The sequence below is a fragment of the Kryptolebias marmoratus genome, linkage group LG17 (genome assembly GCF_001649575.2).
Source record: "Kryptolebias marmoratus isolate JLee-2015 linkage group LG17, ASM164957v2, whole genome shotgun sequence".
NCBI lineage: Eukaryota > Metazoa > Chordata > Actinopteri > Cyprinodontiformes > Rivulidae > Kryptolebias > Kryptolebias marmoratus.
In genome coordinates, this window is record NC_051446.1 from 11,462,246 (window position 1) to 11,481,551 (window position 19,306).

The 19,306-nt window shown below is 40.7% G+C and overlaps 1 protein-coding gene across 1 annotated transcript in view; it reads left to right on the forward strand.

Annotated features, from left to right (window-relative positions):
- snx29 (sorting nexin 29) overlaps positions 1 to 19,306 on the forward strand; it is a 166,635-nt gene that overhangs the window by 14,278 nt on the left and 133,051 nt on the right. The window contains exons 11-14 of the mRNA XM_017416208.3: positions 8 to 90; positions 236 to 318; positions 7,268 to 7,331; positions 7,837 to 7,965. Coding sequence (XP_017271697.1) covers positions 8 to 90; positions 236 to 318; positions 7,268 to 7,331; positions 7,837 to 7,965 — 359 coding nt within the window. The remainder of the gene's footprint in view (positions 1 to 7; positions 91 to 235; positions 319 to 7,267; positions 7,332 to 7,836; positions 7,966 to 19,306) is intronic.

Consider the following 19,306-nt stretch of genomic DNA (forward strand, 5'->3'; position numbering starts at 1 on the left):
CGTGGAGGACGCGGCTGTGTTTCCCGTTCAGTGCGGCTCGACAGGATCGGTGGGAAACTGTGAGAGCAGCAGATCGCAGCTCGCTTTCAAGTAAGCGATCGTCACATCCAGCGCAGAGCCAAAATATCCGCATTTTATAAGACTGAGCAGGCAAGCCTCGCTGGAGCCATGTATGTGCAAAATTAATAAAAGGTTAAAACAAAGAGTTTTCTGTTCCTCTCTTGGTTTGTCTCAGTATGGAGTCCAGTCCACCAGTACACTCTACTCCACTCTCCACCATGTTGCCTACATCTGGTCTACCAGAGTCCATGACAGTGGGTAAGTGTGTCCTCTTCAATATTTTTCCGTCTTTCTGTTTCTGTTTTGGGCAGTTGTCACTTTTCTAATTGTGTGCGTTTCCAAACCTGTTCTGTGGGATGAATCATCAGGGTTTATGCTCCATGCGAGCCGGCATCAGAACACCAGAGATGTGTTGTTGTTGTTTTTATTTTTTGCCCCCACACAGTGTCAGTCATTGCATTTGGATCACATGTTGTAGCTGAAGCCATGAATAACCATTGAGAAACATGCCAGAACTTGCATGATCCCATAAAAAACAACCCAAATATTCATCCGTTAAAAAAAAAAAAAGAAACCTCCCCCAAGGAAGTCTAGAATCAAACCTTCAAATGATTTTACTGAAGCTGTCACTGCAAACAACATGGCAATTTATAACAAAATGCCATGTTTTCAGGCTTTACCAGGAGTTTTAAGGTACAAAGCAAAGAGGTTTGGAAGGATAAGAAATCCTTTGGGCGGTCCTGACAGGCATTTTTTTGAAAATTAGCTTGTAGAAAAAAAAAGAAATTAAACCAGATCAGTGTTTTTCCTGTTCATTTGCTTTGCAGAAACAGTGATTTGTTTGGTTGTGGTTAAGAGATCTGTCATTGATTTTTCTATATTTTCGTTTTATGACACGATCCAGCAGGGGGCTGTGTTGATTCAGTGTTGATTATTACTGTATCTACTGTACGTGCCCATATCTACCTCTTTTGCTCTTCTTCAAGGCTTTTTTTTCTCTCTCTTGTGAAAATGCTTTAAAAACAACTGATCATGTGACTGTCCTCACTTTAAATCACATTTGTGTCGTGGATGAGGAAAAAACCAAAAAAAAAAACCAAGAAGACTTGATGAACTTGCTGTCTGTGTGACTCGCTGTCTCCTGCTGTGTGGTTGGTGTGCCTGTCGGTGTCCCGGAGCTAATCAGAGCTTAAACCTTCAGATGCTTAGATGGATGCCGTTTGATTCCTTTTTTTTTTTTTTAATTTCCTGTCTATGAACGAGAGAGCTAAGAGAGAAATGGTGCTCTGAGGTGCCTGGATTGATCCCTCGTTCAGTTTATTAGCTCTCGGTGAGAGCAGGTCACGGGGTCAGAGAGAGGCAGAAAGAAAGGTGGAGATCTGAAAGAAATGGCTGTTGGAGAGGCAAAGGTGGAACACAGCAGATCTCAGTAAACTGGAATGTTTTAGTTAAAACAAACCCTTCCGAAAACACCGTAACATCCCTGTATCATCCCTGTAACATCCCGTTTAGGCGTCTCTGAGCTACGGAGCAGGGGGCACCCTTCCACACTCACTCACATCACTCTGGGTGAAATCCATCCTGACAGAGACGCTGTTATCTACGCCCGCTTGGCTCAGAAGTCCAGTCCAGTGCAGGGCACCTAAAACAGCCTTTTTTTTTTTTTTTACAAATTTTCCCCCAAAATTTTCCCACCTCTTTCCTCTCCTGTCGCCAGCTCGGTCGCTTTTCCGCCCTCCATTTTTGCACACTCATCTGTTCCAAAAGGAGGATTCTCTGGAGATTTGTGCAAAGTTCTTCTTGGAAATGTCGAAAACCCAAGAGGAAGGTAAAAATGTAAAAGATAAAAACAAAAAAGGAACCTAACTCGAGGAAAAAGACACGCCAAAATGATAATGGGATGGTTTTATGAGAACATTTCACTGTAGATTTTCTCTGCTAGCAAGACAAACATCATTTGCGTTGTGTTTACCTGCAGCATAAGAAGCTTTTCTCACTAATTCATCCCGCTCTTATCTGCATAAAGGTAAAGATTAAAAGAGAGCTTCACCAGTCTATTATACAGATTTCAGGGTACCTCTTAGGGCTGATGAGCCTGTAAAAATGGTGACAATTGTTGATGAGTTCCCTAAAATAATTCGCACATAATACAACCAAAACAGAAGTTCAAATGAAAGAACGACACACTGTAATTTTTACGTTTCTTGACTTTTAATTCATTACCAACTGAATAAACTTTCGAAGATCCTTTTTTTTTGTTGTAAACATAGACATGTCAGGCCTGCGACACGTTAAAAAAAAGAAATTGGAATGGTAAAAAAAGAAGCTTAAGGTAAAAGATTGTAATATTGCCTTTCCTATGCACTATTTGCTTATATTTGTATTTGCTGCATTGTTTATGCCGTCATTTTTGGATACCACTCAGTTCCACGCCACATTGTGCAAAGAATGTTTCTATGATGAAATCAAATCACTACCACGGATAAGACCATGAAGCCAAAATATCAGATATGGGAGACATTCCAAATTCAGTTTCTGTTGCTGATCACAAAGCAGCAGAAATTCAGTTAACCCAGTATATATCATTACGTCATCAATCCACACACACACACACATTACCCCTACTTTTATGATGTCCCACTTTTACTGGTAATCACAGCTATGTGACCATAGAACTCAGAATGCACAGTGTGACACGTACAAGTCCTTTACAATTTTAAAGTCACACAGTGTAAGCTGGCCTTGAGCTTGATAAAGATGGAACAGCCGATTGCATACTATAACTGTAATCCTTTCATCCATCACAATGAGGACACCAAGCATGAAGCCTTTTTTTTAAATAAACTGGAGACCCTCTGCTTATGTTAGCTCCTCAAAGACTTCAGCTGTAAGTGGATTTTGCTGTTGTTCATCCATTCATTTTCTTGCCCTTATTCGTGGTCGGGTCGTGGAGGCAACAGGTCCAGGAGAGAAATCCCTCAAACAAACCCAAAGTGTTCATAGGCCAGAGAGAGGACACATAATCCCTCCAGTGAGTTCTGGTTCTGCTCTGAGGTCTCCTCCCAGTAGGAGGCATTCTAATCACAACTGCAGTTGACTCCTTTCAGTATGGACAAGCAGCGGCTCTACTCCCTGAATCATGGAGGTCCTCACCTCATCTCTAAGGCTGAGCCCGGCCACCCTACAGCTCATTTCAGCCGCTTGTATCCGGGATCTCATTCTTTCATGCATAATCCAAATCTCATGACCATAGGGTGAGGGCTGGAACTTAGATGAACCTGTTGATGAAGAGCTTGGCCTTTTAACCCAACTCTTTCTTCACCACAGACTGAAGCAACACCCTCAATACAGGGCCCCAATCCGTTGATCCATCTCCTGCGCCACCCTACCGTGACTCGTGAACAAGATACTTGAACCCAGAGGTTTTCGTCTTTTTCCAGTTGAGAACCATGGCTTTGGACTTAGAGGTCATGGTTGCTGTTGTACTAACCATAAGAAAACAGTTTAAAATACAATCATAGCTTTCTTTTTCACCTCATTACTAGTCTTAAACTGTCTTCGTTTTTTTTTTTTTTTCTAATTGTGATTCAGGCTTGGAATACAAGAACAAATGTATTTTACAAATGAAGCACAGCTACGACACAGAAAACTTAAAAAAATACCTTAGATACATTCCATTTGTGGAGAAGTCCAAGTAAATGCAGTGTTATGCAATATGTTATTTTCCCTCATTTTTATTTTAAATTATTTAAATTGAGTTGATTCATTATGTCAGGAGTTCAAAGAACAGTTGATTTGCTCACCCAGTGATTCAGAAAAATAGATGGAAAGAAAAGGAAAAGTAACACTGCAGTGTGTGTGTACATTTAGTGCGAAAGAACGGTAATGACAGCTTATGGCTGAGTTTGCCCTTTTCAAAAGTCTGTGAGCACAGACTCGCATTCTCCCAGATATCCTTTTTATTGGACAGCGTATTGATTTCCATTTCACACACCCAGATTTAATCGGATCCTGTTCAGTTTTTGAAGCTGCTTCAAGACAAAAGCCTGCGCTGAAATGACATGTAGCATGTAGTGTGAGCTCTCCGTTTAGTGATTTCAACTGGATTTGACAGCATGTGAGTCCATGAGTCCATTGATTGTAAGCCATGGAGTCTGTGATTCACAAGGCACCATGATTACGTGGCCTAACTCTCTATTATTGCACCTATACTTGGAACATATAAGTAACTACGTTCACAATCTTTTCCCTTAAAATGGTGCTGTTCATCATATGAACACATGTATCCATGTTTCCACATGTGCATCATGCTCTCGTCTTCTTGTGAGGATGGAGGGGTGTCAAGGCTGTAAGTGCAGTCCCTCATGGTTCGTCGTTGCCCCCTGCTGTGAACGCGTGGTTGGGCTAAAGGTCAATTTTATTTCTGGCCTGCTGATGTGGAGAATGAAGAAGCTGAGATAATGGACTTCCTCTTTTCTTCTCAAGTCTGTTCTCTTCAACCCCTCCCCAGAAAAACAGCTCCTAGCTTACGGCTGGAATAAACCAACTAGTCTTCGGGTCTGCGTCTAACAACCCGTAGTAAAGAAAACGGAGCTGCGGTTTCCGTGCAGGGTAGATAAACTCCTTGTCTCACGGTTGTTATTTTGGGAAGTCCCGGTAAGAGCCAAGTTAGCGGCTTCAAAATCTCTCCGTGAACCTCTGGGCACACTGTAACTGTGACGATGAGTCACGGCCGCCGGCACACAGCTCGGCCTGAATCTGTCCCCGATATCAGGATGGAGATTAACACCATCAGGCAGCTCGCACACTGATACTTCAAGCCTGTGAAAGATGCAGAGAATTGCAAGGACATGTGACACCAATGTATCTTAGTGCTTTAGTAAACTGCTGAATTCATTTCTAAATAGTTTGGCACATATTGTTTCTGTTAGCTGACACATTTTTAAGGAATAAGTTGGATGTTTGCATCTTTGAAATGTCAAAAATGTAAAGAGACACATCTATCTTTTCATTAATTTATATTTATTGACATATTTTGGGTTCAAAATGCATTATAATACCTATTAATACCTTTTTTTCCAAAGCAGGTCTTAAAGTGAAGCATCTTGATAATTTATGCTTTGATTTTTGTCATTTATAGTGTTCAGATTCAGCTCCTCTTAAGAACCATTGAAAGTACTCTCATGGCAAAAGATCAGGATGTTTTTTTTAAGACTGACATACTGAAGAACTCAACATAGTATTTGTTGCAGTAGTAAAAAACAAACGTAATCTGACTGTCGTAAGTAGCGAGGTTAACACTAAGCCTGGTTAGTTTATGGTGCAATATAATGTTTTCTGTTGTTTGGATTTTGACATTTTAAAATTCATACTTTTCTTTTTTTATATTTGTATTTAGGTTTATTAGCATTGGTTTGTATTTATTTTTATGCGTTGTTGTTTTCATAGAGCTTGAATTCATGCTGGTGGCATTGATTAGGTTTTATATTGTTTTATATTGTGTCTATACCTGCCCGGGGACTGCAGATGGAAATTAGCTATTGGTTAAATGTGGTATAAAGCAACTACTTTGTTTGGAGAGTTTTGCTGTTGTGCATGGTCCCAAATAAATAAACTTAAAACTTGAATATCTAAAACTATCCATACATGCATAATTCATGGAGGGTCACTATCAGTTCAGCGTGTTAATAAACCTATGAGAACTGATTTTTGTGGTCAATGGGAGCGTGGTGTGTTTATCTTTGCCTTAGATTTCTTTATTTTTACATTTATTCATTTTAGAACTTAAGATTATAATTCTTGCACTTGTGCTAAAAACAAGATTTCAGCTGTGCAAGTGGTGGTGGTTTTTTTAAGGTTTTCTTTTTATGATGAGTCATAAATTTTCAGTAGAGACAGATTTTGACTGCAGGCAGTTTAGTCAATAGAAAATACCCTATATGAAAATACTCTTTAGCTATGAAGCCACACTGCTGTAGCTGCACAATAAACATGAACGTCAGAGACAAAGTTATCGATGGTAGCACACTGATCACCAAAATATCCCTTTTGTACTTTATGGTAGCTTTATTTACATGTAAGTCACTCATGCTGGAAACTGATGCGCCTGATATGTCTGGCCTTTTCATCTCTCACTGATCCTTTTCATCTTTGATACGAAGAACTGATCTGACAACGAAACAGGTGTCCACTGTCTGAATGAGCTTTTGGAGCTCATTAATGCCCGACAGTATTGTGGAATACTGGTGGAACTTTCAGTTTTAGCCTTTGTGCTTCGAAGGCGAACACAAAACTGATGTGTTTCAATAAATTTGGCCTAGACGAGATGCAATATGAAAGGCAATGAAAACCATCTTCAAATGTGAAAATACAGGAAATAAATCAAATGTTAAACACTCACACTCAGCTCCTCATCTGCTTGAATGCTTGTTGTTCACACATAAGGGGGACCTATTAAATGTCTGGTAACATATTTAACAGTGTTTGCGAAACACCAAAGGACATTCTGAAGCATTCAAATTTTGATCTATTTGGCTTTCCATACATCCACCTCTTTCTGGTAGTCTCAACATAGATCACTAAAAGCCAAATGTTTTCCTCAATGTAGATTTCAAACAAACAAACAGGTCTTTAGGCTCTGGTGTATCATCTAAACTAGCTCTTCTTGCTTTGCTTTGATAAGGAGTGCTTTAGATGGTATTTTTCTCTGCTCCTTTTTTTGTCCTCTACCCCCTGATGTCTGCACCATGACAGTTTGACATGAACAGCATTTATTTCAGTTATATTAAGACCTAAACCTTTTGCACACAATATATATATTTAAACTAATTGATTATTCGCTGACAAAGTTTGGCGCCAAGCAGTGAGCCATGACCTGATCTTTTCTAAGTGGATACTCATTTTATAACCAGCTGGTCACCAACTAATCTGCTGTAAAATCCATAAACCTGTTTTATTTTTAGTGTTGTTGGCTCCAAACTATAGATTTGTTTACATTGTTTAACTGGTATGAATTTGGTAAAAACACAAGTTTTATGTTTTTTTTTACACTCATGTCTCTTAAATAAAGGTCTAAACAAATGAGCAAATTACAGGTCCACTTTATGTTGGAATTTAAAAACTTTATGCATATTAGTTGTATAATCTTCTCATAAATGTCCCTGAGTTAGTGCGGATGATGTCTCACTCTGGTCTCTGTCCTCTTCAGCGGAGTTGCGTCAGGCCATTGTTGCCATGATGAACAGGAAGGACGAGCTCGACGAGCAAAACACGTACGTCCCCCCCCCCCAGGAAACCAAAAAAATTTTTTTAAATTTGTTTTTGTTTATTAAATAAACCTCCACGTATTGATTCACTGCAAACCAATTTAATAATGTCTCGTGAGAATGACCCGTCACTGCTCAAAAAGAAAAAAGAATTATGTAAATGCACTTTTGCTGTTAATCATAATTGATGCAAACCTGCCACGCAGTATTTAGAGTTTCATGAGAAACTATGATTTCCACTTAGGGTATTAAAAATGATGCAGTTGCAGATTTGCGGTGATGAAGTGTTTTACATCCAAGCTAATTGTGATTCATCTTCTCATTTAGTGCGGCAATTAAAGTGGCATTTATCTAATCTATTGTTTGTGAAACTAACATCACCAGAAGGCCAACGTTTATTTGGGGATTATGTCTCTGACAGATTAGAACTATCACCTGAACGCGGTGCGAGACAAACCTATATTATCTGTCGCACTAACATGGGTGTGATGTGCTTCGTATGTTTCCAAAGGTCTCTTCGCAGTCTGTTGGATGGAGAGATGGAGCACTCGGCAGGGCTGAGGCAGGAAACTGATCTACTGAAGAAGAAGCTGGCAGAGCTGGAAGAAAGACACGCAGTCAAGGTCCAGGCGCTGGCTAGGTACAATACTGATATTCTCTGCATCAGTAATGTAAGACTAAGTTAAGACTAAACCTTCATTTGGTAAGATTTTTATGTGTTAAAACCAAACTCGAATTCGCAGTGCTACCTGAATGCCTTGAGAAAGTTTTAGAAATGCATTTTTTTTTTCAGCTTTAATTGCAGGTATTGTGTAGGCATGTCTGTGGGCAGCACAGTTTTGTTAAGCGTGACACTGCACCTCCCATGACGAGGGCACCTTTCAGAGCAGAAGTTCTATTTGTGGCACCACACTGGCTACCAAGAGGGAGAATAATATGCCAGCTTTTAAAAGGAATACTGTCCCATCTACCAGGGGGACAAGTGGTTCTCAACCTGGGGTGACGCCTTCGTTGAGGGGGGGGCGATACAGTGCTCGTAGCTGTCAATATGTTTTGCTCATGTACAAAATAAGAACGCACTAAAACGCTTATCAAAAGTTTGGGAAAATATTAAAATGCACCAGATACTGTTCTTACACGTAGGACTGCGTTTGACTGATTGGGTCCTTTTGGAACTTAAAAAAATAAATAAAGGAACACCTCTCTATGCAATTTATTCCCCTTTGTATGCAAGTTTAGATGCATTCGTGGTTAAAGCAGCATTCTTTGTGGTTATCACTCTTTACAACACCGATAAACAGACGCTGCGCCCTGACTCAAACATTTTGTTCAAAAGACAAAAAAACAAAACGTCAGATGGAAGCTACAAGTCAGAAATAAAACTGTCCAGTGCATCCCTATGTGAGTTTTTGCACATTGATCAGGACATGTGCGTTTGGAGGAAATCATTCATTTTTTTCCCCCAGCATTTACACATAAGGATGAAAGGAATCATGAGTTAAATGGTTTATATTTCTGTCATACCTCAGGTGTGAGGAACTCACCTTTTAAGCTGATTTAAAATGGGAAAAAAAAGCAAAAGAAATCCAGGAGAAAATAAAGTTTTGGGTCAGTTAAGGATAAGCTGCGGGACTAGGTCTCATTTAGTGCTATACGTGTGTGTGAGTCTTTAGCTCTTTGACACAATTAAAAAAAAAAAAGAAAGCATGTAACTAGTTGTTTCAGACATCCTGCCAACTCATCCCTGGACAGAGTTATGAAAGATCAGGGTGGCTGTTAATTTTTATGGAAAGAAAAATGATCTTGAATCTATTATTTATAGTTAAATGCTAAAAAAGGAAATCATTCTTTTGCTATTTGGACGTCCTAATGAACTGGCATAGACATTGACCAGAAACTAGTTCAAATACCAAACAAACAAAAAAACTGTGTTTGTATATTTACCATTAACTGTCCTGATTTTTAAAGATCAGCGTCGGCCACTGAAAAAAAAAACCCATACTGCTCGACCTCTGCAGCAGAGCTGAGGTAAACATTGGGTAAAAGCTGCTACAGGCCACTTCTCTGTGATTAAGGCTGCGTCGCCGCTGCTGATTGTGCTGGGCTGAGGCTCATACCTACAGCAGCTGCATCACTGTTTTCCACATAATCACAGTAATTACCGCTGCGCCATCCAACGGCAGGAGCTATATTTGTGCAAATATCAGTGTTAAGTCCACACATCCAGTTTAATCCGCTCATTATGTCGAGGATTGGAGGATGCATGTCAGAACAACATCGGGAAGTTTCTCTCTCCTCATTCTCATTGAGTTTCATTTCCTTCCCTAGACCATAAATACTCACAGTTTTGTCCCCATGATTGACCACCTGCAGAATCTCTGAAAGTGGACTGCGTCACGGCAGCTTCAACAGTATGTTGGCCGTGCGCCCGGAGTCTTCAGTCAATCCCGGAGCCCTTTAGATGGCCGATTAGTCATCCATCAGCAGCCTAAACAGAAGGCCCCAGCAGCTCCGTGTTCACATAGTAGCCTCCTACAGGAAGTCAAGCCACCAGCTCGGATTGATCAGGTGGCTAAGTGTGTGCAGGGGCCGCTAAAGCTGATAGATTTATTTGGAGAGGACAGCGCAGCAGCTGTCGGGGCTTTTTAAATATGCGATGATGTTTGTGTTTACAGCTTAATAGAGCGTAAACGGCGAGAGGCGAAGCAGTAAAACGTGCAGGCAGGGAGCAGGCGACGGCCTCACAGCTACTGACCGTGCGGCGTTCATTTACACACAAGCAAACACGCAGACGCGCATATAGCCCTCTGCTAAAACTCAAGTGCTGCTTTTCCTCCTTAGCCAAATCTGTCTCGATCAATAGGAGCTATAAATACTTCAGAAGGAGCAGCTAGCCAGTGAATAAGCACTGGAAGCTGTCAGTGAAAGAGGCCACTGGCAGCCGTTTTATTGGATCCTACTATTCTTTGTGTTTTTCTATTTTTTATTTTGTTATTTTTCTGTGCATGTCAATTTGGAGTTTAACATCTAACCACATGAATGGACTATTGGATTGCTCATTGTCTTACAGCTAGTTCAGCTGCTGCGTACATAATTAAGACTCATTGTTTAACGCGTTGTGACTTTTACAGGAATAACAGCCAGCTGCACTGTTAAGGTTGGATGTTTATTTCCAGCACCAGATGGTCCTGTTATCCAAGGAGGATGTCACCAGTTGTCGTCCAATTTTAGGTGCTCTTCTTTGCGGAAGGACTTTTATATAGTAAAGCAGCTCTTAAACCCGAGGAAGTGGCACACATATTTGAAGACGAGCGCGTGTTGAGGCTGATTGTGCGTACGGGGGTGGCAGAGGATGAGCGAGCCGCCAGGGATAGATTCTGGCTGACGCAGACACCAACAGAGGGGAGCGGGCTAAAATGAGCCGCTGCTCACTCGCTGACTTACTCACGCACAAAAACTCTGATATACAACAAGACCCCCAACTCACCCACCCGTCCAAATATAACATAAAAATGTGAGGCCCTTACTCACACATTGACATGTAACGGCTCACAGACTGCCGAGCCCACATGGAACAATCATAATGTTTGTAAGAAATGCCAAGAAATTTATCTTGTCGATGTGCTTTCATGAGACCTCCTGTTGAGGAACATTCATCTGCAGGGACTGTATGTAGGAAATGACGTCAGGTGTTAGTACCATCAGTTTCACGTGATTATTTACGTAGAACTTTATGGTTATTTTCAAGCACAATCAGCTGCAGCAACTGGTATCTGTAACACTTCCAGTGCATCCTGGGATCAGTTGCAGCAGGAAATTCATGATATTTTTGCCATAATTACCATGTCATGTGGAATTGATGGCAACAAAAAGGTTTCAGTAATAGTGTTTGCATGAACCGCTTTGACATTTTGAAGATCTGAGTTGTTTTAAGTTGGCAGCAATTCACTTCGGTCTTGGCTGCATTTGGACTTGCCATTAGCTCGTTAATCCGGTCAGATTTGAACTTTATTTTCTCTATTTTAAGTTCATTTAGAGAGCTATTTCCAAAAAGTAAGATATTAATCACTTACTGCAGGGGTGTCAAACTCCATTCCTCGGGGGCCGCTCTCCTGCATGTTTTAGATGTGTTCTTGCTTTAAAACACCTGCTTTAAATGGATGACTTGTTGCCGTGCTCCTGGAGAACTTGATGATTTGGTGAGGAGGTAATTAAACCATTTAAATCAGGTGTGTTGGAGCAGAAAAAAACCTAAAACTCCCAGGACAGCGGCCCTCGAGGCCTGGAGTTTGACACCCCTGACTTACTGATTTTCCTGAGATCACCTCATCAAAATGTCCAAAGTATTCCTCCAATATTTATTCATGGAGTGACTTTCCAACATGCAGTATTGTGACGAAATGAGAAAACTTGAAGAGAGAAGGAAGCAAATTGTCTCTTAACCTTTCGCTTTGAGCAGCAGAGTGCAGGAAAAAGAGCGAGGGGAAATGAAGTCTGTTTTTGTTGGGATCACCATATGCCTTTAAAAATCATCATGCAATTCCAGAGAAACTCTAAATCTGAAGGCTGAGCTCCTCGGTGGGCAGACCATCTGTTGCACAACTCTTTGCTCTCTTGTTGCTGAGGACGGCTCTTTGTGACTCTGACTAATCAGAAGAAGGAATTTTGGACCAATCAGAACCTTTCCTAATGGAATCCTGTAAGCAACAGGAAATCTGTTTATTATTCCTTGTCACGTTTTGGCGCAAACTCAAGTTGGGTGTCACGCGTAGAGGTTTACTAAATTCAAATTAAACTAAACTACAACACACAAGCCAATAATTTGAATGCCTTGCATTGAAAAGAAAATTAATGCTACTGGCTGAAAAGCACTTAAGTCCCTATTATTAAAACGTTGCATATGATCAAACTGCTTGCATGCATAATGGCTAAAAATTATTCCATGTTTAATCACACACATCTACAGAAGGTAGTTTCCTTCAATATCCTCCTAATTCTGCCTCTGTTGTACCAATGCATTTGTCATAAAGTATGAGAGGAACTTGTTTTTAAAACTATAGAATGGATCACTTTATTTATTAAAGTGATTGTATAATGTCTTAAAAATACAAGGCAGGAGTTTTCTGAATTCTGCCACATCTTGCTCTCACTATAAAGCCTACAGCCTTTTTTAAATGTTCAAACTCTTTTCACACTTTTAAATTAATACCAATAAAAGTCTACGAGCCACCTTTTGGTTTGTTGATCCCTCTAAGTCAGCTTCTTTAAGAGCCTTAAAATGCCTTCAAGACAGTCGAAAGAGTGCTTTTATGAAAGGGCAGTCTGTCATTTTACATGCACATTAAAAACTTAAAGGATGGCTAATTTAAAAATATATTTGATAGTTATAGTTTGCAATTCAGTGTTGCGGGAGAAAAGCCTCTTTCAGCATTGTAGAAACTGTCCTTGGATCTTAATTTTCTCAGGAAATTGCAAATAAGGGACATAATTTACTCCATAAAAACCTCATTGATGTCCTGACCTCATATACACGATTTTTTTCCGGCCAGTAGCTTCCAAAAGGGAAAGAAAGAATTATGCAAGTACATTCTGCAAGAAGCTCAATGGAGCAACTTTTTAAATAGTAGACCCTTGTTTTATGCATGCATTCAAGTTAGTATGGGAAATTCTATAGGACTACATTCTTAAAATACTTTGACCATCAAATTCCGAAGGTCTATCTAATGTAACGACATAAATAAGTATGTCAGTAAAAGCTGTTTAGAGCGAATGCCCATCCTTCCATTTCTACTTATTTGTGGCTGGGCCACAGAGAGAACAGGGTCCAGGAGGGAAACCCAGACATCCCAATCCCCAGTGACACACTCCAGCTCTTCCTGGGGGATACCAAGGTGTGACCAGAGAGGATATATAATCCCTCCAGTGAGTTCTGAGTCTGCCTCATGGTCTCCTTCCAGTTGGATGTGCCTGAAAACCCTCCATTGGGAGGTGCCCAGGAGGCATCCTCATTAAATGCTTGAACCACTTCAGCTGACTCCTGTCAGTGTGGAGGAGCAGTGGCTTTACTCCGAGCTCCCCCCTGGATGATGAAGTTTCCCAACTTATCTCTAAGGCTGAGCCCGGCCACCCTATGGAGGAAGCTCATTTCAGCCCCTGTACCCAGGATCTTATTCTTTTAGTTACGATCCACACCTCATGACCATAGGTGAGAGTTGGAATGTTGATGGACCAGTAAGAGTAAGAGCTTCGTCTTACCATCCAGCTCCTTCAACATGACGATCTGGAGCAACACCCTTATTACTATGGATAAGGCCCCATTTCATTGGTCTGTCTCCCACTCCATCCTGCCATCACTTGTGGCATACTTTAACTTGTCTCCTTGAGGCAAAGACTCACCCCCAACCCAGAGGGAACAATACACCCTTTAAGTAGGCCACTATGAAAACTTACCATCATTTGGACAAACATAAACTTGTTGCACATATGTTGTTCAGTTAGACTGTTTCTCAGTCAAATCGTAGTGTTTCCTTGTTTTTCTTCTGAAGTTATATCTCTACCTGCAGAATCATTATTTTTTCGGTGCACGAGTAAAGGATAAACACAAGAAAAATATGCTTTTCCTGAAAGATTAGATGATGATAATGCAAGAAGTAAATGAAATGATCAGTTATTAGTTCACTGAAATCAATGTGGCTTTAAAAATAAACAATTAAACCCAAAATGGACTTCCTCTGTATCTCTAACCCTAAAATTTGTTCCTTTGAGGGTAGCCAATGAGACACAAAGTCTCTCTTTCCCCTCAACTCCCTCTTGTTCCTCTTTTTAGACGTCAGTTGGCGGAGCAGACAGCAGGCCTCTCGCAGTGGGAAGGCAGCCAGTCGTGTGGTCTCGGGCCAGAAATTGGTTTCTCGTCATGGGGAGTGGGGGCGTTCGGACAGGCGGCCACATACATGCTCACACACACTCGCACACAAAAAAGAAAATGGGAGCAGATGCCTTTTTCTTAGCTGGCAGTGCCGCTTTTCTCCAGGCAGTCTGGTACGGCTGCTCTAAGAAGTGGCAGAGAAAGCAGCTGTGAAGTTTGCCTACTTCATTTGCTGGGAGTGTTTCTTTTTTCCGTTTTGTCACTTTTTCTTGGGGAGGCTTTTTTGTTCAGGTTTAAAAGAAAAAAAGAAAAAAAAAGTCAAGCCTGCACCTAATAATCTTTCCTTGCATGCGTGTTTGCTTCAAGCAAAAGGCAAAAGACGCTGAGCAGTAAATTGCACTCAGGAGCATTCCCCAGTCACTGAGCTGTCTCTCTCTAAAGGCATCTTTGGAAGTCTCATTTACTTCCTCCAAACTAAGCGGACCATACCTGAAGAACATCCAATTTAGCTGTGTTTATTGCACATTAAGACAACTGCAGAGCACATGAATAGTAAAGGGACGTGGTGGAGGGAATACAATAGAGATCTAGGGGGGAAAATGTTAAGGCACCTCAATTCAGCTTCAGTAATTACTGCGTGTATTTTAGCTTAAGCTTTTCTCTTGGGAATCTTTTTTTGTTCCGTTTTTCTTTGCTGCCTAATAGTCTCCCACAGTATTCGCTTGATACAAGAACACATCCTCAAACTTTATATTCTTCACTTGCTCTTTTTTTTTTTCAAACAAAACATTTATGTTTAATTTTCATCTCTCAAACGCACACCGTCTTGTGCTCTTTCACCATCCCCTCCATTTGCACACGAAACAGTTTTGTTTCTAAGGCTCACAGCTTTTTTTTTTTTTGCCTTTGTCTCACTCTGTCGTGTGCACACCAACCAAATCACAAAGTCTTTTGTGAGTCTTGTGCACAAACACCACACATCCCTCCTACTTGTCTTCAGCAGTCGATGAGATGACTTCAACAGTTAACAGGATTATCCTCTGAGCTCATTTCCCTTAATGACAAAAGAGTTTGGGGCTGGTTCCAGACAGTATCGGCTCGATGGCGGCTGCAGGTGCAGACGACTCTGTCTTGAAACGTAAAAAGGCATATACAGCTATTAAAGCAGCCTGAGCACTTTATATTTGCAGCATTACAACAATCACTATTCGGATCGAATACTTTAAAGCCACAGTGGGATAGATTTAGCAGAATATAACACTAAAGTTGCAGATTATTTCATTACTTAAAACCATTCTGTTTATGACAAAATTGAAACGCAGCTGGTTTCCAGTATTTTATATTTCTGTAGTCAACTGTTAATGCCACTATAAACTTTAATCACTCTAAAAGATTGTCTCTGATTTCAGGTATTTTATTTAAGATGCCTAGCACTCACTAAATAGTGTTTTTCTGCTACTGTCAGCATCCCTGAAATGCTCTCTAGCACACCACTATGCTCTGTTTGTTAACAGCTCATTCCCACACGATACCACCATGTACATCCATTATTGCACTGCACCCTGAACCTCTCCTTGTCATGACTCTCTCGGATTGTTTAAGGATGCAGCTATGCACTACAAGATGAAGCCGCGTTACCTCTGTGCTAGGTTGCTTCCAAAACAGGGTTTTCTGTGGAGAACCTTGTCCACATCCACCCTTTTCTTCCCACCTCATTCAGCAGGCCTGATCATGATAACAACAAGTGCTTTTTGCTATGTGTCCAAAAGCAGAATGAAGGACAGCTGAGCATGGCAAGTGAGGAGTGTGGAGTGGTTGTTGTCGAAACGGAGCGATAAGATGATAAAAGGTTTTTCCTCAATTTAAGAGATAAACTCCTCTCTTGCTCCTCGTTGTTACTTCTAGCTTGGTAATGCTCCAGTAAACTGAAAAGGAGCAAAACCCCCAAGCTTGGCTGTTCAAATTGCTTTGACAAGAAAAAAAAAAGCAAAGGGCAAATCTGTGAAAACGCAGGATTTCACGGTGCATTTCAGGTGCAAACTGACCTTTTAAATGCAGAAATTTCTACACAAATAGTCATAAAAGTTAAAAAAAAAGACTTTTGTTTAAATCCATCCATCTTTTTACAACGCGTGACAACCCCAGAGTGTGAATAGTCTTTTTAGGGTCTTTGTGACATCTTCAGGTGTATTAAAGACATCGTGGGCTCCTTATTATGAGCGATAGAGCCATAGAGTGGTCATCTTGGTGGCAATGTGGTTTGGTCATAGAGAATTTGAACCAGGATGGGCCTCAGTAGCCTGATATCTTGGCTATAACTGTGATCTAAACAACCTAGCGCAGAAGTGATACCACGCCGCTCACGTCATTCTAGCGTGGCGTGATATTCTAGTTTATAGCTGCAGTCTGATAGAGTATGAACAGGGGAGCCATGTAGAGCATCTTGGTGATGTAGAAAATAACAGGGAAAACCTGTTTTACAAGTACCAAGACCGTAGCAGTGTCATGATTGCCTTCCCATTGAACAAAGTTTTCCAAATTTCCCCATCATCCATCCACGTTGTAACAGGTTGGATAGGTCATCTGTCATGAACTGGTCTTTCTTTGTTCTGTCAAGATTTTAAATTCAATGCCGATTACTAAAAGCAACCTCTAAACTGGGATATTTCTTTTATTATATCTAAATCTGAAACCACAGTTTTGTTATTAAAGAGAACTCCCAAATCCCAGATACTGGTACATGTAGATTTTTAAAGCTCCCCACGTCAATCTTAACCCTCCTGAAGCCTTCAAAAGAGAGCGTTAGAGAATCCCTTGTAACTTTGGGTCAATTTGACTCGACGGCCAATAATACTAACGGTAAAATATTTCAACCTTAGTTTATATTCAGTACAATAGCAAACAGCAACTGAAATGTTTGGATAAAATATTTGCCAGGAGAAATAATAAATAAGCAGAAATTAGAAGCATTTTACAAGGAATAATTCCAGTCAAGTTGGCAGCATTAACCTGAGCCACAGACTACGGTTTACACAATTACAATTCAGTCTACAACCTCAAAACTTTCTGCACACATTAAGTAATATTGTTATTCAGCAGTGCCTGCATTTTCTTTCATTTCTTCACAGTTAAGTAGAATAAATCAATGAAAAGTGAACAGACTGAATATTAGCAGATACTGTTTTATGGGGAAGTTCCAACCAGTTTTGAGCCTGTTTATTGCACACCGGAGGAAGAAGACAAGAAAATCTGTGGCAGCCTGTGCTGCTTTCTGACCCGGGTATAGTACCGTTTCAATGTGAGTTCACCACACGACCAATCCCACTACAGAATTTGTTTTTTAGATCACTGCTTGAAATTGAATTTGAAAATGTGGTGCGTTGTCGGAGGAACACTACATCATGACCTGCAGGACACTTGGTGATTTAGAACGTACCTTGCTGCTGGAATACCTGGTGTCTGTTTGCACTATTCCAAATTTCTCTCAAAGCTGATTGTAGTGTGTATTTGTGTTGTAAGTGTAAATCTGCACCTTTTTAGGTTTGTTGTTTCCCTCAATAACCCATTACCTGGACTATAATATTGTCCTGCTTTTATCATATCATTTTTCATGCCACAGATGATATATTTAATATTTAATATGCAGGTAATCATACACATTGTCAGGTCAAGTTCACTGGTGATTGTGTAATTTCCTCAAAGCTGATTAATCTGAGCTGTTGATTAAGCTAAGCTGATGGGCCTGATAACCAACATGTCTCAATATGGCTCGCGTTGGCACAATATACCCAATGAGGTAACATTTTTCCTTGTAAAAGCATTTGGTTTGTTGGTTTGGTTTTACATAATGGAAAAGACAAGCACACTCATTCCTCTGAAAGGCACATTATATATTTGTTTATGCAGTCATTCCGATAATCTTCTCTAATGTGAATAAATAATTCGCAGCAGAACAAATGAGTTCCTCAGTATGTGAACTTTCTTTTGGTAGCAGTACAAATTTTAGCCTGTCATAATATGTGACAACTGGCAGCATATACTGTCTCCAATACATGTTATGAAACAAGGATCATAAAGCGGTCCAGGAATACCTGGATGGTTGTGAGCAGTTTTACTTTGTTCTCTGTACCTGTTGTCCTGCACTTATTGGGCTCACAAAGTCTCAGTATTTATCATAGGAAATATATTTCTGTGAGTACGTAAACATATGTTGATGTTATGGTAAGCACCTAGAGAAAAGTCTTTAAGTTTTAATTTACAACAGCGATACTAATTGTTAGCTATGCCTTCAAGCAGGGGTGTCCAATCCTGGTCCTCGAGGGCCACTATCCTGCATTTTTTTCCTTGTTTCCCTGCTCCAACACACCTGATTCAGTGCTTAAACTACCTCTTTATGTTCTGCAGAAGCCTGTTAATCCCCCATTGATTCAAATCAGGTGTGTTGGAGCAGAGAAACAAGTTTGTTTACAGCTAAATTTAATGATTGGCTTCGGAAATTTTCCCATTAGAGTTTGAAATATCTCAGCCCAGCTCATTTGCAGATGACCTTAGCCCCACCTTTTGCTATGGTACACGTATAAAAACCAAAAACATTGACAGCTAGTATGGTAAATGGCTTGCGCTTGTATAGCGCTTTATCTAGTCCAAGAACCCCAAAGTGCTTCACACTACAATCATTCAGCCAGTCATTGACACATTCATACATTGATGGCGGTAAGCTACATTGTAGCCATAGCTGCCCTGGGGCGGGCTGACAGAAGTGAGGCTGCCATTAAACCGGCCATTAAACCACCACCAGTAGCCAAGGCAGGTGAAGTGTGCCCAAGGACACAACGGCTGAGACTGACGGAGCAGGGTCTCGAACCGGCAACCCTCCGGTTACAGGACGAACCCTTACCCTCTAACCCACCGCCGTCCCTATGACTTTGAGCTACCAGACTTTGTAGCATAATCATAACAAGGTAATATAATAATCTACTATAACATGTGGTTGCACGTAGTGCGTAGCTGAGATCCAGCATCGACAGCGATGTACGCCCACTTCAACCTTTATCACTCTGACAAGTGGTCACTCTGCATGGCATTGTGCCACAATGTCTGCTGACACGCACACACA